Genomic DNA, 22,773 nt, shown 5'->3' on the forward strand with positions numbered 1-22,773 from the left:
CTTGGCTGCTGTGGTCCTGAGTTGTGGGCATCCAAGCCTTCCAAGTAGGTCCACTGTGTCCCTCTAATTTGCATAGTGTTTCCTCTGCCATTTTCTCCCTAACTCTTCCCTGAGACTGAACTCTCTCCATTTTTAAAAAATTATCTTCTAGACAGGATTGCTTTCTTAATTTCTTTTCTGCATAGTTAGTTGTCAGTATATAAAAATGAAATATTTTTGTATCTGCCACTTCAATAAATTTACTCCTTAGTTCTAACAGTATTTTACTGCAGTTTTTATATTGTCTATATAAAAAATAATACTGTCTTCAGAGACAATTGAACATCTTTTTTTCTGACTCCTATGCCTTTCATTTCTTTCTGTTGCCTACTTGCTCCTGTCAGAATTTCCAGAACTATGCTAAATAGACATGGTTACAGTGGACACCAATGTCTTGTACATGATCATAGCTGGAAAGTTTCCAGCTTTTCATCATTAAGTATAATATTAGTGTGAGATTGTCATATATGGCCTTTTGATTTCCTCTACTCCTAAACTATTGAAAAATTTTTATCAAGGAAGGGTCTTGGATATTATCAAACCATTTCCCTTTATCCACCTATACTTTTGTTATTGCTGTCGCTGGCCTATGGTTTGGTTGGAATGTGTCTTAACAGGCTCTGTACTATTTTTAAGATTAGATTATAACTTTTGATTATCGATTTATAGTAGCATGCCCAAACCACAAATTTTTCTCTGCGTGTGTCTTTGAATACTTCATTAAACCAAACCACAGATTTTTGCAGAAGCACATAACATCTCATTTTCCATTTGTGGTTAATATCTGGTATTCTTTGATGGTCACTTGTGCTCTTTCTAATTCTAGCCACATTGCTCCCACTCCTTGTCCTCCTTTTGCTGAGACCTTAGCCACAGCTTAGCCTCTCTTTGCTGTTTTCTGTGTACTCTTATTTCATATCCTTTTTGGATATAATATTATCCTTTTTGGGGGGATGTTACTCCTTTTTCCCCAGAACTCCACGTAAGTCCTCTCTTCAGTTCTGCAAATTTCTATCCTTTGGCAGGAGCATAACTTTTTTTAATAACTTAAGCAAAGGATTTGGAAAACAACTCTTTTTGGTCTTCATTATCAAAGGAGATTTAAAAGGTGAATAGAATTTATATGGGCTAGAAAGAGGAAGGATACACATATGTACACAAATACAAATGACTCATATGTTTCAGGATTAAGGGAAGGTAAACCTGAGAAGAACCTTACAAAAATAATGTAATAGAAGAGATAATTGCTTGCAGTAAAGAAATGAGTCTTGGAAGTACATTTGTATATTCTGCCTCTGCCCAGCAAAATAAAAGTATATAAAATAAAATGACGGACTGGTGCTGTGGCATAGCAGGTAAAGCTGCCACATGGGCACCAGTTCAAGTCTCAGCTGCTCCACTTCTGATCGAGCTCTCTGCTACAGCCTGGGAAAGCAATAGAAGATCACAAAAATCCTTGGGCCCCTGCACCTACATGGGGGCCCTGAAGGAAGTTCCTGGCTCCTGGCTTCAGTTCAGCACAGCTCTAATGGTTGCAGCTCTCTGATGAATGAACCAGTAGATGGAAGACCTCTCTTTTCTCTCTGCCTCAGCCTCTCGGTAACTCTGACCTTCTAATGAATAAATTTATCTTAAAAACTAAAAATAAAAAAATTTAAAGATGAGATTTATTTATTCCAAAGGCAGATGACAGAGAGAAAGAGAGAGGCAGAGGGACTTTTTACCCTGTGGCTCACTCCTCAGACGACCTCAACAGCTGGGGTCAGGCTAAGCTGAATACAGGAGCCAGGAACTCTATTTGGTCTCCCTTCTGAGTGGTAGGGACCCAGGAACTTGAACCATCATCATCTGCTGCTTCTTAGGTGCATTATCTGGGAGCTGGATTGAAAGCTAAGGAACTGAGACTCTCATTGGCACTATGATATGGGATGTGAGCCTCTTGAGTGGTGACTTAATCTACTACACTACATGCCAGCTCAGCAAAAACATTAGAAATGTATCATGTGGGTTATGGGTAAAACTTACACCTGCAAGGCCCGCATCCCATATGGACACCAGTTCAAGTCTTGTCTGCTCCACTTCTAATCCAGCTCCCTGCTAATGTGCCTTGGAAAGCAGTGGAAGATGGCCCACATAGTTGGGTCCCTGCACCTGCATGGGAGACCCTGGCTCCTGGCTTCAGATCAGCCCAGACCCTGGCTTCAGACCAGCCCAGCAGCCATTTGTGGAGTGAACCAATGGATGGAAGATTCTCTCTCTCTCTTTCTCTCTCTCTCTCTCTCTCTTCCCCCCCCACCCTGTGTAACTCTGCCTTTCAAATAAATAAATCTTTAAAAAAATGTGTCACTCAGATAGACATATCTAACAAAATGCTACTTGTCTCTTCTTTTTAATTAAGAAGTGGGTTTTTAAACTTTCATTTTAAAAAATGTGCTTGAAAGACAGAGTAAGAGATGGAAAGACAAACAGATATCATCCATCCCTTGGTTCACATCCAAAATGCCTGCAGTACCCAGGGCTAGTTTAGGCCAAAGCCAAAAGCTCAGAACTCATTCTTGGTTTCCCATTTGTGTTCAGGAGCCTAAATACTTGAGCCATAACCTCTTGCTTTCCACATCAGCAGTAAACTAGAATCACTAGAAGTGGAACCAGGACTTGAATCCAAGCACTCTGATATGGATTGTGCGTATCCTAAGCAGCATCTGAACTGCTGCACCAAGTGTCCACCCTTAGTTTTATCTTTCAATTTCCTCATTAAGAATAAAGTTTTAGATTAATTTCAATTTAGAAGAACTTCTACTTTTATATTTTGACTACCTACCTCAAACATCATGGTTACTATTAAACCCAGGTGATAAACTTACAGCTTAAAATCATGACTTTCCAAATGTCCAAATGTAAAACTGATCTCCATTATCAAAAGTTATTTTGATATATATATATATATAACTATTACATATATTACTATGTTTTGTAATCTTACTTTATCTCACATCTAGGACTGAAAGTTAGTCTTGCCATTTCTACTTTTATTTTTCCATTAATCATCCTCTCCTTTCTTGTATATCACCAGGAATGAGATATACACCTATTTCTGGAGTGATTGGGGCTAACAGAATAGCATGATGTTCCCTGGAATTCCTTTTAATCATCCTGTAATAGCACACTTTTTCTTTTTGCACTATTCCAGAACATTAAATTTCTTTATTTGAATTAAATAAACTTCACTGAAGACTGCTAGAAAAGACTATGCCTTGTAACTTAGTATCATGTTTTCTGATGTGCAAGAAATGTTATGGCAATTTTAATAATTTACATAGGGTTTTCTAATTAAAAGATGATACCTGAAGCACTTACTTTTCTTACATTGAATATTTCACAATTGATTTTAGAGTTTTCTGTTTAAGTTCACTTTCAACTTCCATAAGTTTCTGTGTATATCTTGGTTTTAAGAAGAGCTGTATAAACATTTATACCCCTCAATTAAAACTTAGGGTTGGAAAACAACTTGCAGATGTTCTTATTAAAACACTGTCACTGTACAAAGATAAATAACTTCCTCTAACTCAACAAGTGCCTAAGATCAGAGCCAATGTACACCCAAAGGACAAATCCAGGGCAAAATGACAATACCATATACTAATGAACAGATAGCCATCTTAGAAGCAAGAAAATCTATCAACCAAGAATTGATATCAGCTTAAGAGGAATTTTTCATTATGATGATAAATCTTTTCTCAACATGGGTGACTACAGCATTCATACAAACCTATGTGCTTTGCACTTGATATTTAAAAATTCTTCTCTTAGGCAAGTAATTTAGAAGAATCATCATCTTGTAGGCTTACAAGGCTGTCTGCAGAGCAAAGATAGGTCATAGAAACTGAGCTAAAACAGTCCACAGAAATGTGATTTCTCAAAGAGGAATATAACATACCCTCAGTTTGAGACAAATGTAGGTGCAAAGGCAACATAGTACAACCAGTTTCTCAGGCAATCTCTCTGGGCCTCAGCTCTTTATCTGTAAAATGGAAATAATGATATCTACTTCTTAGTATTATAGATAGGAGTATAGATAGGTGACACAGATAAAGAACTTAGAACAGAGCCTGGAATATGTTCAGAACTCAACTACTGGCTATTAAGTTTAATATTAACCCTATTGAAACTAAATACTGCCTATATAGATATCAGTGAAAAGGTGAGTCACAACCAAAAGAAGATGCCAACTTAAATGCAAATAAAATCCATGTAATAGTACAGAGAGCACTAAACTGGAATGCAACTTAAGAAAACACACAGTTTGTACCTAGAGCCAAGCACTTTGGACATCAATGGTTGAATTCATTCAGTTTCTTTTTCTGGGGGGCGGGGAACCTCAGTTAATTCTTCCACCACTCCAAACAATTTCATTTGTTTTCTAGTCATCCTGACAGATTCCAAATCATTTGTATTTCCTTCTAGTTGTCTCATTATAGAAATGAAGCTAACATCAGTCTTTCTGCTCAGCAATGCACTGCAGAAAAGATAAAATATATTTGAACTATAATGTCTTATACTACAAATTTTGTACCCATGATTTTCCAAACACTGATCTTTTTAACTTTGTAAATAATCTGAGACTGAAGTTCCTGTATCTTCTTTTTAATTTATGAGCTTTGTAAAATACCCAGAGAAGAGATGACAGTCATCTGTGGAATATAATGATGGACACAGAAAATTTTGCCCTCACCATGAATATATCACAACATCTATCATTTATCAAGCACTTAATATAGATCTGGCATCATCTGTGCACTTTGCATTGATTAATATAAGCAATAACTCACATGGTACATATGACTATTACCTCCATTAAGGTATATCAGAAGGCTCCCTTAGACTTCAAATCCCTCATTTGCATTATTTTAAAAATCATTATTTTGACAGATTAAAAATCATATGCTCTAAGAGAAGTGGGTAGTTAATATATTATGAAGGATGGCACTCTGATTTTTGAAACTGCTAATATCATAATAAGTATAACAATCTAAGAGTTGTAAGTAGTTAATGCCTTCATTTATTGAATGTACAATATATTTATCTACAATGTTGTAGATTTTATAACATGTGCATAACATATGGCAGCATGATTTTTCTATATTATTATAAGATGTAAGTTATAGGGAGCAAACTTGCAGTTTCAATTTGGAATAATTGAAACAAATAATCTGGGTAGGTTCTGTTCACAAAAAGAGTGAATCTACAGTTATGTATTTGTTCATCCAGAGATGAAAAGTTGTCATGGTTAGAAAGGCTACCTCTATTGAGATTACCACAATATTCACTACATTTCCATACTAGTTTACAATTATTAGTCGGTTATAGTCCATGATCCAAACGTAGAGTGACCAATGTAAGAGAGATTGTTGTTTCTTTCCTGTTTAGGAGTCTAGAGGTAAATAGGTTTCTTTTATCTCGCTCAATCCCTGCCACTATCTGTATAAAATGCATAGCTGTTTTCAGGCGAACTTAGAGCAAATGGAAATTGAATATATCACTTCTCTTCATATTTCACCTCCAAACCTAGTTGCAACAGAAGCTCAGAAACATAGCCTCCAGATGATTGATGGCATGGCCAAGCAAAACTGTGTTATTATAACAGAGAAGAATGAAGTCATCAGGCACAATCAGTTGGTCATGATTTACTCTTGTGTAGTCTATGTCTGTACAAGCATGTATACCATTTTTTAAAGTGAAATGACTCCCACACATAGAAAGTTGAACTTTCTAATTAGATGGAAAGTCAAGTTATATGTTAAATACTCAGACAAGCTAGAAACCAATGCATATTAAGTCTATTAATGATCAGTCTTCTTTCAAATAGAGTCTAAATTTTTTTAAAGATTTATTTTATGGGGCTGTCACTGTGGTGTAGTAGGTTAAGCTTCAGCCTGCAGTGCCGGCATCCCATATGGGCACTGGTTCATGTCCTAGCTGCTCCTCTTCTGATCCAGCTCTCTGCTTGTGGCCTGGGAAAGCAGTGGAAGACGACCCAAATGCTTGGGGGCCTTCACCTATGTGTGAGACATGGAAGAAGCTCCTGACTTCTGGCTTAGGATTGCCATTGCAGCCATTTGGGAAGTGAACCAGTGGATGGAAAACCTCTCTTTCTGTCTCTCCCTCTCTCTGTCTATAACTCTGCCTCTCAAATATTTATTTGAAAGTCAGAATCAGACAGAGAGACAGAAAGAGCTCTTCCATCCACTAGTTCACTCTCCCAAATGGCCACACAGGTAGGGCTGGACCAGGCAAAAGCCAGGAATTGGGCGCTTCCTCTGGGTCTCTCCCGAGGATACAGGGGGTCCAAGGACTTGGGCCATCCTCCGATGCTTTCCCATGTGCACCAGCAGGAAGCTGGTTTGGAAATGGAGCAGCTAAGACTCCAACCAACACCCATATGGGATGACTGTGCTATGGATGGCAGCTTAACCTGCTGTGCCACAGCACTGCCCAATTCTAAATCTCTTATGGTCAGAGGGTGATACCTTGACTTGTTCTGTGTCTTCCATGATGCTCAGAACCACTTAGGACACAATAAATGCCTCTTTAACTGAATACTCTGGATTAAAGGAGGAGAATTTGCTGTTTCACATCATGCTACAAATTATTCTTCTCTCTTTTCCTACCATTTCTCATTTCCAGTTTGATCACTCATGGCTTTGGGACTCCAGCAATATGTGCAGCTCTAAGCACTTTCCAAACAGTCCTCAGTGAAATGCTGAACTACTTGGAAAAACACACTACTCATAAAAACGGTGGAACAGCGGATTCTGGCCAAGGACATGCCACCTCGGAGAAGGCCCCCCTGCGGAAAACTTCAGAGGCTGCCGTGAAAGAGGGCAAAACAGAAAAGACAGACTAGCTACATCAAACAGAATCTATTTCCAGAGAGTCTTGCTGCTGATATTTTTTCTAATATATATCATTGAGGGTGACTAATCTTCAGTGGACCAAATCTCTACCCTTCCCCCAACCCTCCTTAAGAAACAAAAATGGAAATGAAAAATGAAACAAAAAAGAAAAAAAAAAAGGAAAACAGCAGTGTAACTGTGTAATGGAATTGTCACTTTTTTAATTTTATGTTATGATAAACTCCTTTTGTGCACGTAACTTATTGTTCTGAATTATATACATCACAGTTTTTAAGCACCTCTGGACTTTGGAGAGGCAGCACATGCTTTTCACATCTAACTGATGCACTTTCTTGTCCAACTACATAGAAAGCATGACCAAACTGGAACCTACCACCAGTACTTACGGCTCCAGTTTTTCTTGACTCCCTATAACTTAAGAGTGCCTCTTTCCATTAAATAGAACAATTTGAAAATTAATCTATTAAAAGATTTTTGGGGGACTGTAAAGGGCAGTAATGGACATTTGTCCTAGAATTGAAAGCAGTTCCAAAATTTTGGTCACTCCTAGCCCAGTTAACTACCAGTGCCTTGGTGGTATCTAATTCCAGAAAGCTCTCTCCCTTCTATGATGTTCCCACCCACTCCCAGGCTCGTTTCCCCCCTATATCCACACTACCCCCACTTCCCTAAGAAGGTACTCAGAAAGCATAATACTAAAAGGATAGGAGATGAACTCATCTGTCTATTCTCACATCACCAACCTAACAGTTTGAAGAAGCCAACTGCGTTTAATGGGTCAGGGTAGGACTGATAGAGGAGAGGTAGTTTTGCCACTGTCAGGCTCTTAATGGAAAATAGTAGCATTGTTTTTTCTAGAAAAGTATGGGAACAGGACCAGTAATCTTTCTGGAAAGTCCTGCCCCTCAGAGTCAGGAGATGAGTCCAGGGATCTAGTGCAGATCCCTTGAAGTGCTGGTGGCGAATGATTGTGTGGTTAAAACGAGAGTCATTCTCTTCTACTTTTGTGCTTCTACCCACCTGATAACTGTGTTCTAATCCTTTGGAGGCACAAAAGCATTCAGGTCTGTGTTCAATAAAGAAAACAAAACCAGATTGAAAGAGAAGATTTTTGCTTTTAAGATGCTTCCTTTTTTCAGAGCTTGTTCTTACAGCTTCACTGTCCTTTAGTTAAGATACTGGAAACAAGAGACTCCAGGTTGCAAAGGCCAGGGGTAATTGATGTAAGTTTGGTTCATATAAATCTGTATGTGTCAAGAAATCTGATTGGTTCCACACTGTACTAACTTTTCTACAGTTAACAATTTTCAAACTTCTAGGCAAATAAAAATATAGGTCATTGTCCTTGTTTAAAGAAAAACAATCATTTTAGTAATGTACAAACTCCCAACATTTAGTTTTAGCATGAAAATATTCTCTTCTCATTAACATATTTCAATTACTTTCAAAAAGTCTTTGCCATATTATAAACACTATGGGGAATATTACTATTATGTTTAATTGAGAGGACAAAGCTCAAAAGTTTTCATGTAGAGATCACAAAAAAACTATTTTTATCTAATAGTAATTCTTAAAATCAATTGAACTTTATCATCAATCCTGTACATAAAAAGAGGAACCATAATCAATTAAAATATAATTTTTCTAGACTAAATTCAATTAACAGAAGACACCACCAAGGATTTCCATAATAAAGGAATTTTATACCTATACAGTAGAATAGCTTGATATAAAGAATTGTAAAAATAATGAATTGTGACTTAATGTGTTTAGTTCCATTTACAAATTTTTACCCTTATTCATGGCTTTAATGGTTTTTGAAATAAAATAGAATAAATTCAACATTCTGCTGCAGTTCCAAATTTCATCACAAAATGAATGATTCAATCTTACACGACATTTCTCATATTGTAAAATACACATATGAAACAAAAAATGATAAATATTTCAGTTTAATAAGTAGTAGGAAAGTTATATACAGATAATGTGGACTACTATTTCCTTAATGAAATTTCCACATTAACTTTCTTTTATTTCATTTATTATTAACAATACATACATATTAAATATGGTATTTTGATATGCATTTCTGCTAGGTACTTAATGTAGTTATATACCATGTCAAATGTTCACCAATAATCAGACAAAAAAATAGATCTGGCTTATATTATCTGCTTACTTTTTCACCCTTAGTAGTAACTAGTTGGGGTCTTAACACCTCGATGGGGTGTTATTATTTATTAGGGTTGGAAACAGAAGTATAACTATAACTACAGTGAATACTATTTACCAAGATTTGGGGTGACTTAAGAGCCTTAACTGGACAGCACCCATTGTTTAACTTAACCGGTTACTAGGACATAAATTAATTGATGGACTGGTCCTGTTTAGAATCATTATTTATTATCATATTCTAATATACATTGTTAACATATCAGCCTTTGCCTTGTATATAATAGGAACTCAACACTTTTTAAATAAATGATTAAATGAATGTGTGTGTGTTCTTTGTCCAAAATGGGCCAAAGGACCTTTATTTGTTTTCAAGACTCAGTGCTTCAATCTGGCTGGTTTCTTCCATGGTGATTTGTGAATGATTAATTTAAGTGAGAAATATTTCCATGATGGCACATTAGTTGCAAGTAGATATATTTAATATTGAACAATAAGGAAGTTCGTTACCAGAATTAAAAAAGTGAAGTTACAATAATCATTATTACATTTTATAGTAAAGGAGAATCAATCACCAAAATTTGCCTGATTATCAGTGTTATAATAAGTAATAAAGTGAAGAAAAAGCTTTTGAATTTAATTATTACTTGCTCTGAAAATTTGTCCAGATCTCTTACACTTACTCAAAATTCATCATGACAATTAATATAAAATTTTTATATTTAAACTTAATGAAGGAATAAGTTAAGTTTCTATATGAAGACATGTTTGTTTTAAGACTTTCAATAATCAATTTAAATTCTACTACAGTGGCTATTTCATTAGAGTTACCAGTTAACTTCACTTTGGTAGCTCTGGAGAAATAAATGAAAACTGAATTACTCTACATTTCTCTTCTCTGTAAAGAACAGATCACTGGAAAGATGCCTACTATATTCTTCTTCTGCCTTTTTAAAAAGATACCTTATAAATAAGGATTATTTTTCCAGATGTACAGTTCCTTGCTCCTTTCTCTTCCTTGGAGGCTATGTTCTCTTCAATATTTAGGACAGAACATGACCCATAAGCACCTTGACCTTAGTGACCCAAATGTGACAGTGATAAGATTGTCCTTCTGTCACATGGTACATTTAAGGAAAATGTGTCAATAAAGTATCCTTGTTAATAATGAGTATAAAAATCCATATTCCTATTTTTTTTCTTTCTATACCTCCTTGGAAGCATTTTAGACCAGTTGAATTTAAAAATTAAATCTGAAACCTTTACACAAGAGTGTGCTATCTCCTTACAAAAAGCCAATACAACATGTGAGAGGTTGAATGGCCTAGTGACTAGAAGTATAGATTCTAAAGCCAAATTACTTGGATTCAAATCATGGCTCTTTCACCTGCTACTGTGTGATCTTGGGCAACTTGCTGAACCTCTCTGCCTCCATTACCCTATGTGTAAAATGAGCATAACAACAGATACCCTGGTACACAATTACTGTCAGAATGAGTCAGTGCATCTAAACTGCTTAGAGCAGATCAGGGGCAGGCCATGCTATGTGAATGCTAAACATTGCCTTTAGTGCTGAGAGTTTGGATAAATCTTTTTTCTTTTTATCAGAGATTCATATCTCCTCAGTTTCATGTACCCTGTCTATGCCAGGCTGTGTCCTAGAGACTGCAGATAAAGAAGTGAACATTTTTCCCATGGTCAAGCTTCTCACACTTTACTATGAAGATAACAACAGTCTGAATATGGTGAGTCTCTTGATGAAAATGTACAGAGGATGCCCTGCCCAGGCCAGACCAAGGTCTAGGAAGCAGAAGCAGGGTGGAGATGGAAGGGTGGGAAATCAAGGGAAAAACATTGAATGAAAACATCTGGGGTAGGATGCTATTTTTAAAGCTAACAGATGCACTTTATGTTTCTGGTAATTCTTACCTTCCTCCCACATCTTGGGGCAGCCAACATTTTGCCTCAGGAAAGTAATGTGATGCAGAAGAACTCAGGCAACAAAAGAGTTAAACTTTGATACAAGTTTTCAATTTCAAAATCGGAGGGCCTTAGAGGACTTGAAGTTTAGAAACCTATGTGCTAGGATATTTTTCTATCTTTCTCTCCCTCTGCCCTCTGCCCACACACACTAGAGCTCAGAAAATAGTTCACAGGTTGGGGAAAGAATGAGGAAAACAACATTTTTAAAAACTTAAGTATCAATATCTCTTAAGATAAGACCATGTCCTACTATGAAGTTTGGGTGTGAATCTCATGACAAGGAGAACTATGTGCTCATCCCAGAGAGAAGCCCAGGAAGAAAAATCCCATCAAGGAGCAGAAGCAAAAGAACTGCAAATGAGAACCAGGCAGCTGATTCTCAGCCCCACAGAGTGTCTCCCTAGAAACTTTCGTTTTCCATAAATGTAGGAGTAGACGCAAAATTCAGGCCCTAGATTCCAACGTCTGTAAAAAGGCTTCTGTTAGCCAAAGGTTGAGGATATGCTTGTGTCTTTCCAGAGAATGTGGAACAGCCCATTTGGGTACCAGCCAGAAGCATCAAGCCTGCAACTGACAGCCAACCAGAACCAGCTGAACAAGACTGAGAATCCGCCTTGTAGCAGAAGCACCTGCCCTATCATCCTACCCTGAGAATCTGCCCATAGCCACATCCATTACTGTTCTATACCCCACTAGCTCCAGTCAGCCACTCAAACGGCCCACAGCCTGTGTGCGGTCACACCATTCCTGATTACCATTGTTCCTCATTCCTACCCTTATCTGAGCAAGCAATCCTGTGGTCTCTTGTTTTGAGTGCTGGTTAGTCAACAATGGGTAAGATCCCCTGGGGGACAACCTAAGACAGGCAGAGCTGTGTACAGAGACCACATAGAAACAGGGTCAACAATGATATGGCCAAGAATCATGCCTCCGTTGCTCAAAAATAAACAAAAAGGGGAAAATGTGGTGGAATGAGAAGGCCATGCCAAGATGGCCACTGGCAAGCGAGCGTCAGTTGCTCAGGAATGGCTTTGAAACCCACCGGGAAACGGAGCCTGCCTGGCAACAGGCTGTGATTGGTTAGGGCATAGATCGCCCCTTGACCAGATTGGCTGCCTTGGCTATATAAGCTGTTGTACCAACTGAAATAAACGAGTCTGCAGACTGCTCGCCTCTGGCCTGCTTTCACCCAACTCCTGGGGTCTGTGTGGTGACTCAGCACCTCTTGCCCCCACCACACTCCTCCTCTCAGGAACAAATCCTCAGAAGAAATCAACCTCAACAACTCTCAACATGGCACAGACAGGACAGAGTGATAATGGCAGAAGCAAGAAAACTGAAGCAGCAGTTGCAGCATCCCGGAGGCATGCCATGGCAACACAATATTTCCATATCATACAGGTGCAATTGAGATAGCTGGCAAGCCTGTGAAATCTCCACAGTCTGGAAACAAGTATATGTAAGAGAAACCTGAACCACATGCCAATCAAAGACCAGAGAGAAATTCAGAAACCCCTCTAGGGATTTGAAATAAAGAAAATGTAACAAAGAGAACAGGTTAAGCAGGTGTGAGAAAGCTGAAAGAACAAAAATGAGACAGTATGTTCCCCAAATATCAGTAATTGAGAAGACAACTACCATCCCCAGAGATGGCAGCAGGGGTAGGGGTAGGGTAGGGCTAACAAGAGTAAGGAGGTGAAGTTACCTGAGTCTTGGAACTGGAAAGAGCACAACTCCTTCCTACTCAAAGTTATTGATTAAACCTCAGAGACAGCCTTGTCAAGACTGGTGCTGGTGGCACTTGTGAGAAACCAGAAGAGCCTCATACTGGGTGCAAAAGAAGCTGGAGGTTGGATCCCAAGCCTTCCCTTCTGCAGGAGGGAGACTGCCAGGAAAAGACACATGGGGGCATCCTTTTCTCTCCTCCTTCCTTCCAACTCCAACTCCAACCAGTGTCTCCCATTGGCAAAACCTGATGGGAAGCCAAATGGCAGGGCCAGCATTGTGGTGTGGTGGGTGAAGCCGCAGCCTGCAATGCTGACATCTCATATGGGCACCGGTTCTGGTCCCAGGTGCTCCACTTCTGACCCAGCTCCCTGTTGGTAGCCTGGGAAAGCAGTGAAGGATGGCCCAAGTGTTTGGGCCCCACCACCTATGTAGGAGACCTGCATGAAGCTTCTGGCTCCTGGCTTTGGCCTGCCCCAGCCCAGGGGCTGTTGCAGCCATCTGAGTGAACCAGCAGATAGAACTCTAACTCTCTCTCTCTCTCTCTCTCTCTCTCTCTCTTTCTCCGTCTCTTCCTGTCTCTGTGTAACTATTTCAAATAAATATGTAAATATTTTTTAAAAAAATCCAAATGACAAAGGGTTGAAAAATAGAGTGCAGATTTCCCACACCAGCATCACACAAGATGAGGAAATAAACATCTCTGCAGAACCAATATTACCAGAGGAAGACCCAGCCCAGATATTCCTCCCACACTTCATGCTCAGTAAACCCTCCCTACCCAATATCTCAGAGCATAGATACAAGTCTTTTGCATAATTTATAACATTCCTCATATCCCTCATATCCCTACTTCCCTTCAATCACTCTCTCACCCCCACACACACACTCCATAGTCTAGCCATATTAAGCTTCTTTGAACTGTTGAAACTTCATGATCTAAGACTTTGCCTATATAGTTAGATTATCATGAAACCTTATGTTCTTTATAATCACCATCACCATCTGTTTCCTACTTATCATTCATTTGGTTTAAAGTCACTAATGCAGTGAATTTATATGAGGTTTCTATTGCTGCATAACATATTGTCACAAACATAGGGCAAAACTCAACATTCATTTACTAGTGCACATTTCTATAGGGTACAGGTCTAAGCTAGTCTCAGCTGGATTCTCTGCTTAGGTGCTCATAAAGCTAACTCCACCTACCAGTCATGCTAGGCCATTTTCTGAAGGTTCTTGGGGAAAATCCTCTTCCAAGCTCATTCAGATGACCAGCAAAAATCATTTCCATGTGGTTGGGGATGAAGTTCCTGACTGCCTAGCAGCAGGTATCATTAGCAGCTGTCAGAGGCTGCTCCTAGGTCTTCGTCATACGGCAGACTCCACGTTCAAAGTAAACATCAGTGAATTGAACCAACGTGATTTCCTCCAATTTTCCAGTCTGATACCAGCTGGAGAAACTATCTCTGCTTCTAAAGGACTCACCTGATATTGGGACACCCAGATGACTTCTTTCTCTTTTTTTAATTAACTCAAAGTCAACTAACTAGAAGTGTTAGTTACATAATGAGAAATTCTCTTTACCATCTAAAAGAACACAATCATGAGTGTGATATCACATTATGCTCTACAATTAGCATGGGAAGTCTTGAGAATTCATCCTTAGAATGCTATCTACCAGGCAGTATTACGGCACAGCAGGTAAAGCCTGCAGTACCAGCATCCCATATATGGGATCCGGTTTGTATTCCAGCTGCTCCTCTACCAATCCAGTTTTCTGCTGTCGCCTGGGAAAGCAGTAGAAGATGGCCCAAGTGCTTGGGCCCCTGTACCCACGTAGGAGATCCAGAAGAAGCTCCTGGCTCCTGGCTTCGGATTGGCCCAGCTCCAGCCATTGCAGCCATTTGCCTCTGCCTCTGCCTCTCTTAACTCTACCCTTCAATAAATAAATAATTTTAAAAATGCTATATACCATGGACATTTTCTCTGATTTCCTAAACCAGGCTACTTTTCTCTTTTGAGCTCTCATACTACCACTTATTCTTGTCATGTCATTTACTAAAACTTGATTATAATTATCTGCTTGATTACCTTTCCTATTACATAGATGATCCTCAGTTTCTACAATTGTAAAATGAGGAAAATTATATCATTTTGGTCACTAAGTTGTTATAAGTATTAAATGAAATATTCCATGTAAAACAATATATAAATTAGTAAATAAATAAGCCTTTAAAAAAAGAAGGTATTGGCCGGCGCCGAGGCTTAACAGGCTAATCCTCTGCCTTGCGGCGCCGGCACACCGGGTTCTAGTCCCGGTTGGGGCGCCGGATTCTAGCCTGGTTGCCCCTCTTCCAGGCCAGCTCTCTGCTATGGCCCCGGAAGGCAGTGGAGGATGGCCCAAGTCCTTGGGCCCTGCACCCGCATGGGAGACCAGGAGAAGCATCTGGCTCCTGGCTTCGGATCAGCGAGATGCGCCGGCCGCAGCTGCCATTGGAGGGTAAACCAACGGCAAAAGGAAGACCTTTCTCTCTGTCTCTCTCACTATCCACTCTGCCTGTCAAAAAAAAAAAAATTAAAAAAAAGAAGGTATTAAGATTATATGAGAGGCCGGGACCGCAGCTCACTAGGCTAATCCTCCGCCTTGCGACGCTGGCACACTGAGTTCTAGTCCCGGTCGGGGCACCGATCCTGTCCCGGTTGCCCCTCTTCCAGGCCAGCTCTCTGCTGTGGCCAGGGTGTGCAGTGGAGGATGGCCCAAGTGCTTAGGCCCTGCACCCCATGGGAGACCAGGAGAAGCACCTGGCTCCTACCATCGGATCAGCGCGGTGCGTCGGCCGCAGCGCGCCTACCGCGGCGGCCATTGGAGGGTGAACCAACAGCAAAGGAAGACCTTTCTCTCTGTCTCCCTCTACTGTCCACTCTGCCTGTCAAAAAATTAAAAAATAAATAAATAAAAAATTAAAAAATAAATAAATAAAAATAAGATTATATGAGAGAAGTAGGGACAACCATAAATTATTGGAATCCCTGTAAGTATATCATATTCACAGTGCTATAATGGGAAGGGATAGGTTGAAAATATCTCATGCATTATCACAGAAAGTCATCAGCACCAAGCTCAATCTCCAGCATGTAAGTCCTGCAAGCAAATTGTTAAAAATCAAGATTTAAATAAATAAACAAAATGAACAGCTTATTGTCTCATCTACAGAAAAGCATTCTTTGTATAAAGTATTGTACCCTCAAACAGCACTGAAATGGGTATAAATACAATTATTGTTTCTATTACCTAGTTGAAGCCTATTTACTCGCACAGTCAAGATGTTTTTCTGGGGCATAAGTGGAGAGAGTATGGAAAGGCTTTATTTCCTTTTTGGCTTCATAAATGTCTTCACTAATTGGTTAACTTTCATTTTATAGTGGATAGGTTTTTGTTTTCTTAATGAATGACAGAATTCCACTGGAAATTATAGTCTTTCATCCTAGAGTTATAAAGCTATTACAGTGACTTTGAGACAGAAGACTATTGTAATGGCTTCATCGCTAGAGTTTTGGAGAAGATTGCCTCTGACTTCCTTAAAACTTGAAGAAACAGCAGTACTAGCTGAGGGTGCTCTACATGTAATATTTTCCCCATTGTCCTACTAAATGTATTCAGTATGAAAGAAGATATTCAGTTGTTACAGTACATAAATCTAAACACATAATAATAACTTTTCCAGATTTCTTCACCAACTGGTCAGGGTAAAATCCTAACCATCAGGAGCAGATCAGGTCAGGTGTAGTCAGAAAAGACTTTCTTGAACATATAAAGTTTTGCTTCAATTTTTATTTATTTGAGAGGCAAAAACACAAATAGATGGAAAGATAAGGCAGAGAGAGAGGGCTCCCAACAACAGGTTCCCTCCCTAAATGCCCACAATGACTAGGGCTGGGCCAGGCTGAAGCCTGGAACTGGGAACTCAGTTCAGGCCTCCCACATAACTGGCAGGGAACAAACCACTTAAACCATCACTTGCTGCCTCCTAGAGGGTGTATATTAGCAGGAATTTGGAAATGAGAGCACAGCCAGGACTTGAACCCAGGCACTCTGATATGGATATGGACATCCCAAGCAACATCTGAACTGTGCCAAACGCTACTCTGTAGAAATTTTTGAAAATGTCTACCTGCCATTCTCAGAATGGAGACAGACTGAATTCATTCATTTATTCACTCAACAAATATTTATTGGACACTTAGTATATGACAGTCGCTATGCTAGACACACTAGAAGTGCTGATTAGGTTCAGCATGAGAACTTCAAATTTATTCAACCCTTTATTTTCCTTGGTCTTTTTTCTTTAATATTCAAATTAATTCTAAGTCTTAGATCTGAGAATTTATGCTCATTTCCAGTAGCTACAAATACCAAGTCTCATTATATACTTATTTTTGAGATAGCCTTTGATCACAGACAAAAATTACTTTGTTTTATTTTATGCATTTATTCATTTATTGCCTCTAACTTCTTCAAAATAAGATTTAACACAGCTTCTGGGAACTTTTAAAAATAAGAAAATCCTACAAATTAGCAATTTCTCAGAAAGACTAATAAAAATTAACGGTGGGGCTAATAGGAAACTAGATAGAAATGAAGCTAATATAAAATTGACATATGGGTATTTGCTACAGGTGAGTAGCAAATTAGACTCAGTATCTAATAACCACTATAAAACAGAAAAATTGATCATTTAATTCACAGTGTTTGGATCAAAGACTAAGCAAAACAACTGCTTCTCTGAAGGACAAATATTTCTGACACATAATTAGGAAAAAAAATTTGCAAAAGAATCCTTGGGGGTCAGGCTTTGTGTTGCAATAGGTTAAACTGCCCTTTGGGACACCCACTTCTGAAATTAGTGTTCCTGGAGTGAGTCCCACATCTACTTCCAAACTAGCTTTCTGCTAATTCACTTGGGAGGTAGAAAATAGTTCTAGCTACCCATGTGAGAAACCTGGGTGGAGTTCCTGGCTCCTTGCTTTGGCTTAGCCATGCCTTCACGGTTGTAGATATTGGAGGAGCAAATCAGTGGGTGAAAGCTGTCTCTCTCTCTCTCTCTACCTTTAAGTTAATTAATTAAAAAATTTCTGGGCCAGCACCGTGGCTTAACAGGCTAATCCTCCGCCTTGCAGCGCTGGCACACCAGGTTCTAGTCCCGGTTGGGGCGCCAGATTCTATCCCGGTTGCCCCTCTTCCAGGCCAGCTCTCTGCTATGGCCCGGGAAGGCAGTGGAGGATGACCCAAGTCCTTGGGCCCTGCACCCAAATGAGAGACCAGGAGAGGCACCTGGCTCCTGGCTTCGGATCAGCGAGATGCGCCGGCCGCAGCTGCCATTGGAGGGTAAACCAATGGCAAAAAGGAAGACCTTTTTCTCTGTCTCTCTCTCTCTCACTGTCCACTCTGCCTGTCAAAAAAAAAATTCTGGAAACATTATCAATAGCATCTTTCAGCAGATTAATGTTTCTCAACCTTGACCCCATTGACATTCTGATGGGATAATTCTCTGCTTGGTGGGGCTGTCTTGTGAGTTGCAGGATATTTAGCATCATCCTGTTCTCTGCCCACTAGACAACAGTAGCACCCTTCTTTCAGCTATCATAAATATCAGTGGCTCAAAATATTGCCAAAGATCCTCTGAGAGCCAAACTTCTGTGCCCCACCTCCTGTGGCTTGGCTACTAAGAGCCAGTGCAGTAGAGCCAACAAAGAGGAAGACTGTTTCTTTGGCAAATGACATTTTATCAAGACACAGTTTAGTGAAAAAAATCCCCCCAAAACTGGTCAGAACAATAGTCCATTTATCTAACCCTCTACTGACATTGTTTCTTCCATAATTATATTTAGAGTAACTGATATCCCCTAACCGGGACTTTAAGAAGACTAAATCTCTGATATATAATACATTGCAATGATTTCAGTATTGTCCTATTTAATATTATTTCATCTTCTATTTCTTATTGCTCTAATGATCCTAATTCTCCCATCTTCATGTATACTCTTCTCTTTGGTGGTATTTTTCCACACCAATAGTGGGCTTAGCCTATGTGACCTCTGTTAGCCAATGAGGCAGTAATAGACTTGATACATGCATAGACTTGAAAATTCTCTCCCCCTATCATCTCTCTCTCTCTCTCTCTCTCTCTCTGTCTCTCTCATCTCTCTCATATCTATCTTTCTGATTTGTATTCCTGCTGCATCCATGGGGCTATAAAGGATGGATCAGCACGTGATGCCATGTAGAGAACTGATTAAAAGCAGAGATGGAGGGGCCGGCACAATGGTGCAGTAGGTTAATCCTCTGCCTGTGACACCAGCATCCCATATGGACGCCAGTTCTAGTCCCAGCTGCTCCTCTTCCAATCCAGCTCTCTGCTGTGGCCTGGGAAAGAAGATGGCCCAAGTGCTTGGGCCCCTGCACCCGCGTGGGAGACCCGGGAGAATCTCCTGGCTTCTGGCTTTGGATCGGCACAGCTCCAGCTGTTACAGCCATCTGGGGAGTAAACCAGCAGATGGAAGACCTCTCTCTCTCTGTCTCTACCTCTCTCTGTAACTCTGCCTTTCAAATAAATAAAATAAATCTTAAAAAAAAAAAAAAAGAATCAGGTGTATGGAGTGATAGGCTGGTTAAACAAAAAATATCTTTCTTTTGTTCAGCTGATTCTCAGAGGAACCACTTGGGAAGAGTTGTATGCTGGCTCAAGGAAAGAATTAGTCAAAACTCAGAGGCATGGGTACAAACAAGTCTGCTAATCATTTATGAGACAAAGAATTGAACTTAGAAGTTGTGTATCCGGCACTGTTATAGTTAAAGCAATTGAGGCTCTTGTGTGAGTTACCTAAATAATATGGGGAACGGTGGTTATTTCCACTAAGTCATTTCCCTGGAAATGAGAGTGGCAAGATTTGTTTAACCATATCTCTTATCTAAGAATGCAAGGCTCAATTAAAGTTTAACATTGTCATAAACATTATATTATCAAAATTGGTGCACAAAATAAGCTGGAAAACTCTGAGGCTGGCCTAATGATCTCTAGCCTATGATGTGTTAGTTTGAAAAATTTTGAGTATTCCTGCAATACCAAAAAATTTAAATATTGGTGATATCAGTATGAAAATGTCAACCTTGCTGGCGCTGTGGTTTAACAGGCTAATCCTCCACATTGCGGTGCCATCACACTGGGTTCTAGTCCCGGTTGGGGTGCCGAATTCTATCCCAGTTGCCCCTCTTCCAGGCCAGCTCTCTACTATGGCCCCGGAAGGCAGTGGAGGATGGCCCAAGTCCTTGGGCCCTGCACCCGCATGGGAGACCAGGAGAAGCACCTGGCTCCTGGCTTCAGATCAGCGAGATGCGCCAGCGCAGCTGCCATTGGAGGGTGAACCAACGGCAAAAAGGAAGACCTTTCTCTCTGTCTCTCTTTCACTATCCACTCTGCCTGTCAAAAGAAAAAAAAAAAAAAGTCAACCTTGTCTTCTTTTAGAGAAAAAAATTAAAAAGCTACCCCCATTTAAATCCTTGAAGTAAAATTCATCCAGATTTATTATGGATGCCTTATTATTATTCACAAAAAATAGAACAAGAGATTTAACTTGTTCCTTTAGATTTAAACCAATGCAGTATATGGAAACTGAGTAAAATTAGTATATGAAGCTGAATGTTGCTTTGAATTGATCAGTGATGTTGAACAAAATTAACATTTCCAGTGGGTTTTTATTCTAAAAAACACATATTCCTACTTTTAGAATTTCTAAAATATCTTAATCCATTGTCTGTAATATGACTGCTGTAATATTTTGAAAAGATATTTATATGTACAGTACAACCCCAAAAGCTAATATTTTTGAGTGCTTTCTACATATAGTATTTCTCATATTAGTAAATTACATATGGAAAGCAAGAATGGAATCCTATTTACAATAACTACAACAAATTTAAAGTACCAGGAATAAATTTAACAAAGGAGGTGAAAGATCTCTAAAATGAAAGCTATAAATCATTGATAAAATAAATTCAACAGGACATAAAGGAATGGAAAAACAACCTATATTCATGGATTGGAAGAATCAACTTCATTAAAATATGTATACTACCCAAGGCAATTTACAGATTCATTGTAATCTCTATTAAAATTCCAATGATATTTTCCATAGGGCTAGAAAAAAACATTACTAAAATTTATATGGAGCCACAAAACACCCTTTTTTAAATTTTATTTATTTATTTATTTTTTAACAGGCAGAGTGGATAGTGAGAGAGAGAGAGAGACAGAGAGAAAGGTCTTCCTTTGCCGTTGGTTCACCCTCCAATGGCCGCCGCACCACGCTGATCCAAAGGCAGGAGTCAGGTGCTTCTCCTGGTCTCCCATGCGGGTGCAGGGCCCAAGAACTTGGGCCATCCTCCACTGCACTCCCTGGCCACAGCAGAGAGCTGGCCTGGAAGAGGGGCAACCGGGAAAGAATCTGGTGCCCCAACCGGGACTAGAACCCGGTGTGCCTGCGCCGCAAGGCGGAGGATTAGCCTATTGAGCCACTGTGCCGGCCACAGAACACCCTTAATAGCCAAAACAATCTCAAGCAAAAAGAACAAAGCAGTATGCATTATACTACCCAACTTTGAAATATACCACAAAGGTACAATAATGAAAATAGCATGGTATTGGCAGAAAGATAGACCCATTGAGTAATGAAGCAGAATAGAGACAGTAGATGCAAACCCACACATTTATAGCCAGCTGATCTTTGCCAAAGAACATTCATTGGAAGAAGGATAGTCTTTTCAGGAAATGATACTAAGAAAATTTAATAGCCACTTGCAAAAGAATAAAACTAGACCACATCTCTTACCATGTACAAAAATCAAATCATCTCAAAATGGATTAAAACATAACTACAAAACATGAAAGTTTGAAAAGGTTATAAGAAAAAGAAGTATTAAACATGCTAACTGCTGCTCCAGGGGGTATCTGTGCCATGCTCCAGGAAGAATGTTGTTTCTGGGTCAATCAGACTGGACAGGTACAAACCCAAATTTGTACTTTTCCTGGACAATTCCAAACAGCTCCAGGACCAGGCCAAGCAGGGCTGGGATTTCTGGCCTGAAATCTGGTCATGGAAATCCTGACTATTTCCTCTCCTTGGCCCAATAACGTCTATAATCTTGCTGCTTCTCTTTGGACTGTGTGTTTTTAATGCCCTTGTTCCTTTTGTCTCTAACAGACTAAAGGCTGTCAAACTCCAAATGGTCATCAGACAAGGCTTCCAGCCCATTCCATTGGATGACCTGAGCAGCCCTCTGGACTGAGCAGGACAGTCTTTCCAAGGCCACTGTCACACACCATAAGACAGATAGCAAGAGGAAATACCCAAATCTCCCTCGACGCCCACATGCCAGCTTTGAAGAAGTTACAGAAGACGGAACTCCATCCATAATCCCAAAAAAAAAGAATTTTGGGTATTCCTCTTGAGGGGGGAATGTTAGGTAGGAAGTCAGTTATGAGGTTATGTGTGTGTGACAGGCCTAAAGAGAAGACATCTATATGCATCTGCATCTCAAAGTCATCCTAACAATGTTTCAGGGGAAGCCCAGATTTTCGCATCCTGCCTGCCCTGCCCCCTTCTACCTGATAACCTGCCAGGTGGAGGCCCTCACCCCTCCTGCTTCCTGCCTGATAAATTTGCCACAATCTCCCAGGTGCAGCCCAGTATCTGCATCTCAAACACCCTGCTCCCTTCCTCAGGTCTGATAACATTTGCATCCATAAAGTCCTTTGTTTCAGACCTTCAAGAGAAGTTTTTCTATTTACATCCAAAAAGCCCTTTGTTCCAAGAGGAGCAGAGGTGGGAAAGCAAGACCCATCTCCTTAAAACCCCCAGCCTCAACTGGACTGCTTGCTCA

The 22,773-nt window shown here is 39.7% G+C and overlaps 1 protein-coding gene across 1 annotated transcript in view; it reads left to right on the top strand.

The window, feature by feature from the left end:
* TFAP2D (transcription factor AP-2 delta) overlaps nucleotides 1-6,943 on the top strand; it is a 79,011-nt gene extending 72,068 nt beyond the window's left edge. Inside the window, exon 8 of the mRNA XM_062187527.1 lies at nucleotides 6,724-6,943. Within this exon, the coding sequence (XP_062043511.1) occupies nucleotides 6,724-6,943 (220 nt within the window). The remainder of the gene's footprint in view (nucleotides 1-6,723) is intronic.
* The last annotated feature ends 15,830 nt before the right edge of the window (nucleotides 6,944-22,773 follow it).

Source organism: Lepus europaeus, chromosome 3 (genome assembly GCF_033115175.1).
Source record: "Lepus europaeus isolate LE1 chromosome 3, mLepTim1.pri, whole genome shotgun sequence".
Taxonomy (NCBI): Eukaryota; Metazoa; Chordata; class Mammalia; order Lagomorpha; family Leporidae; genus Lepus; species Lepus europaeus.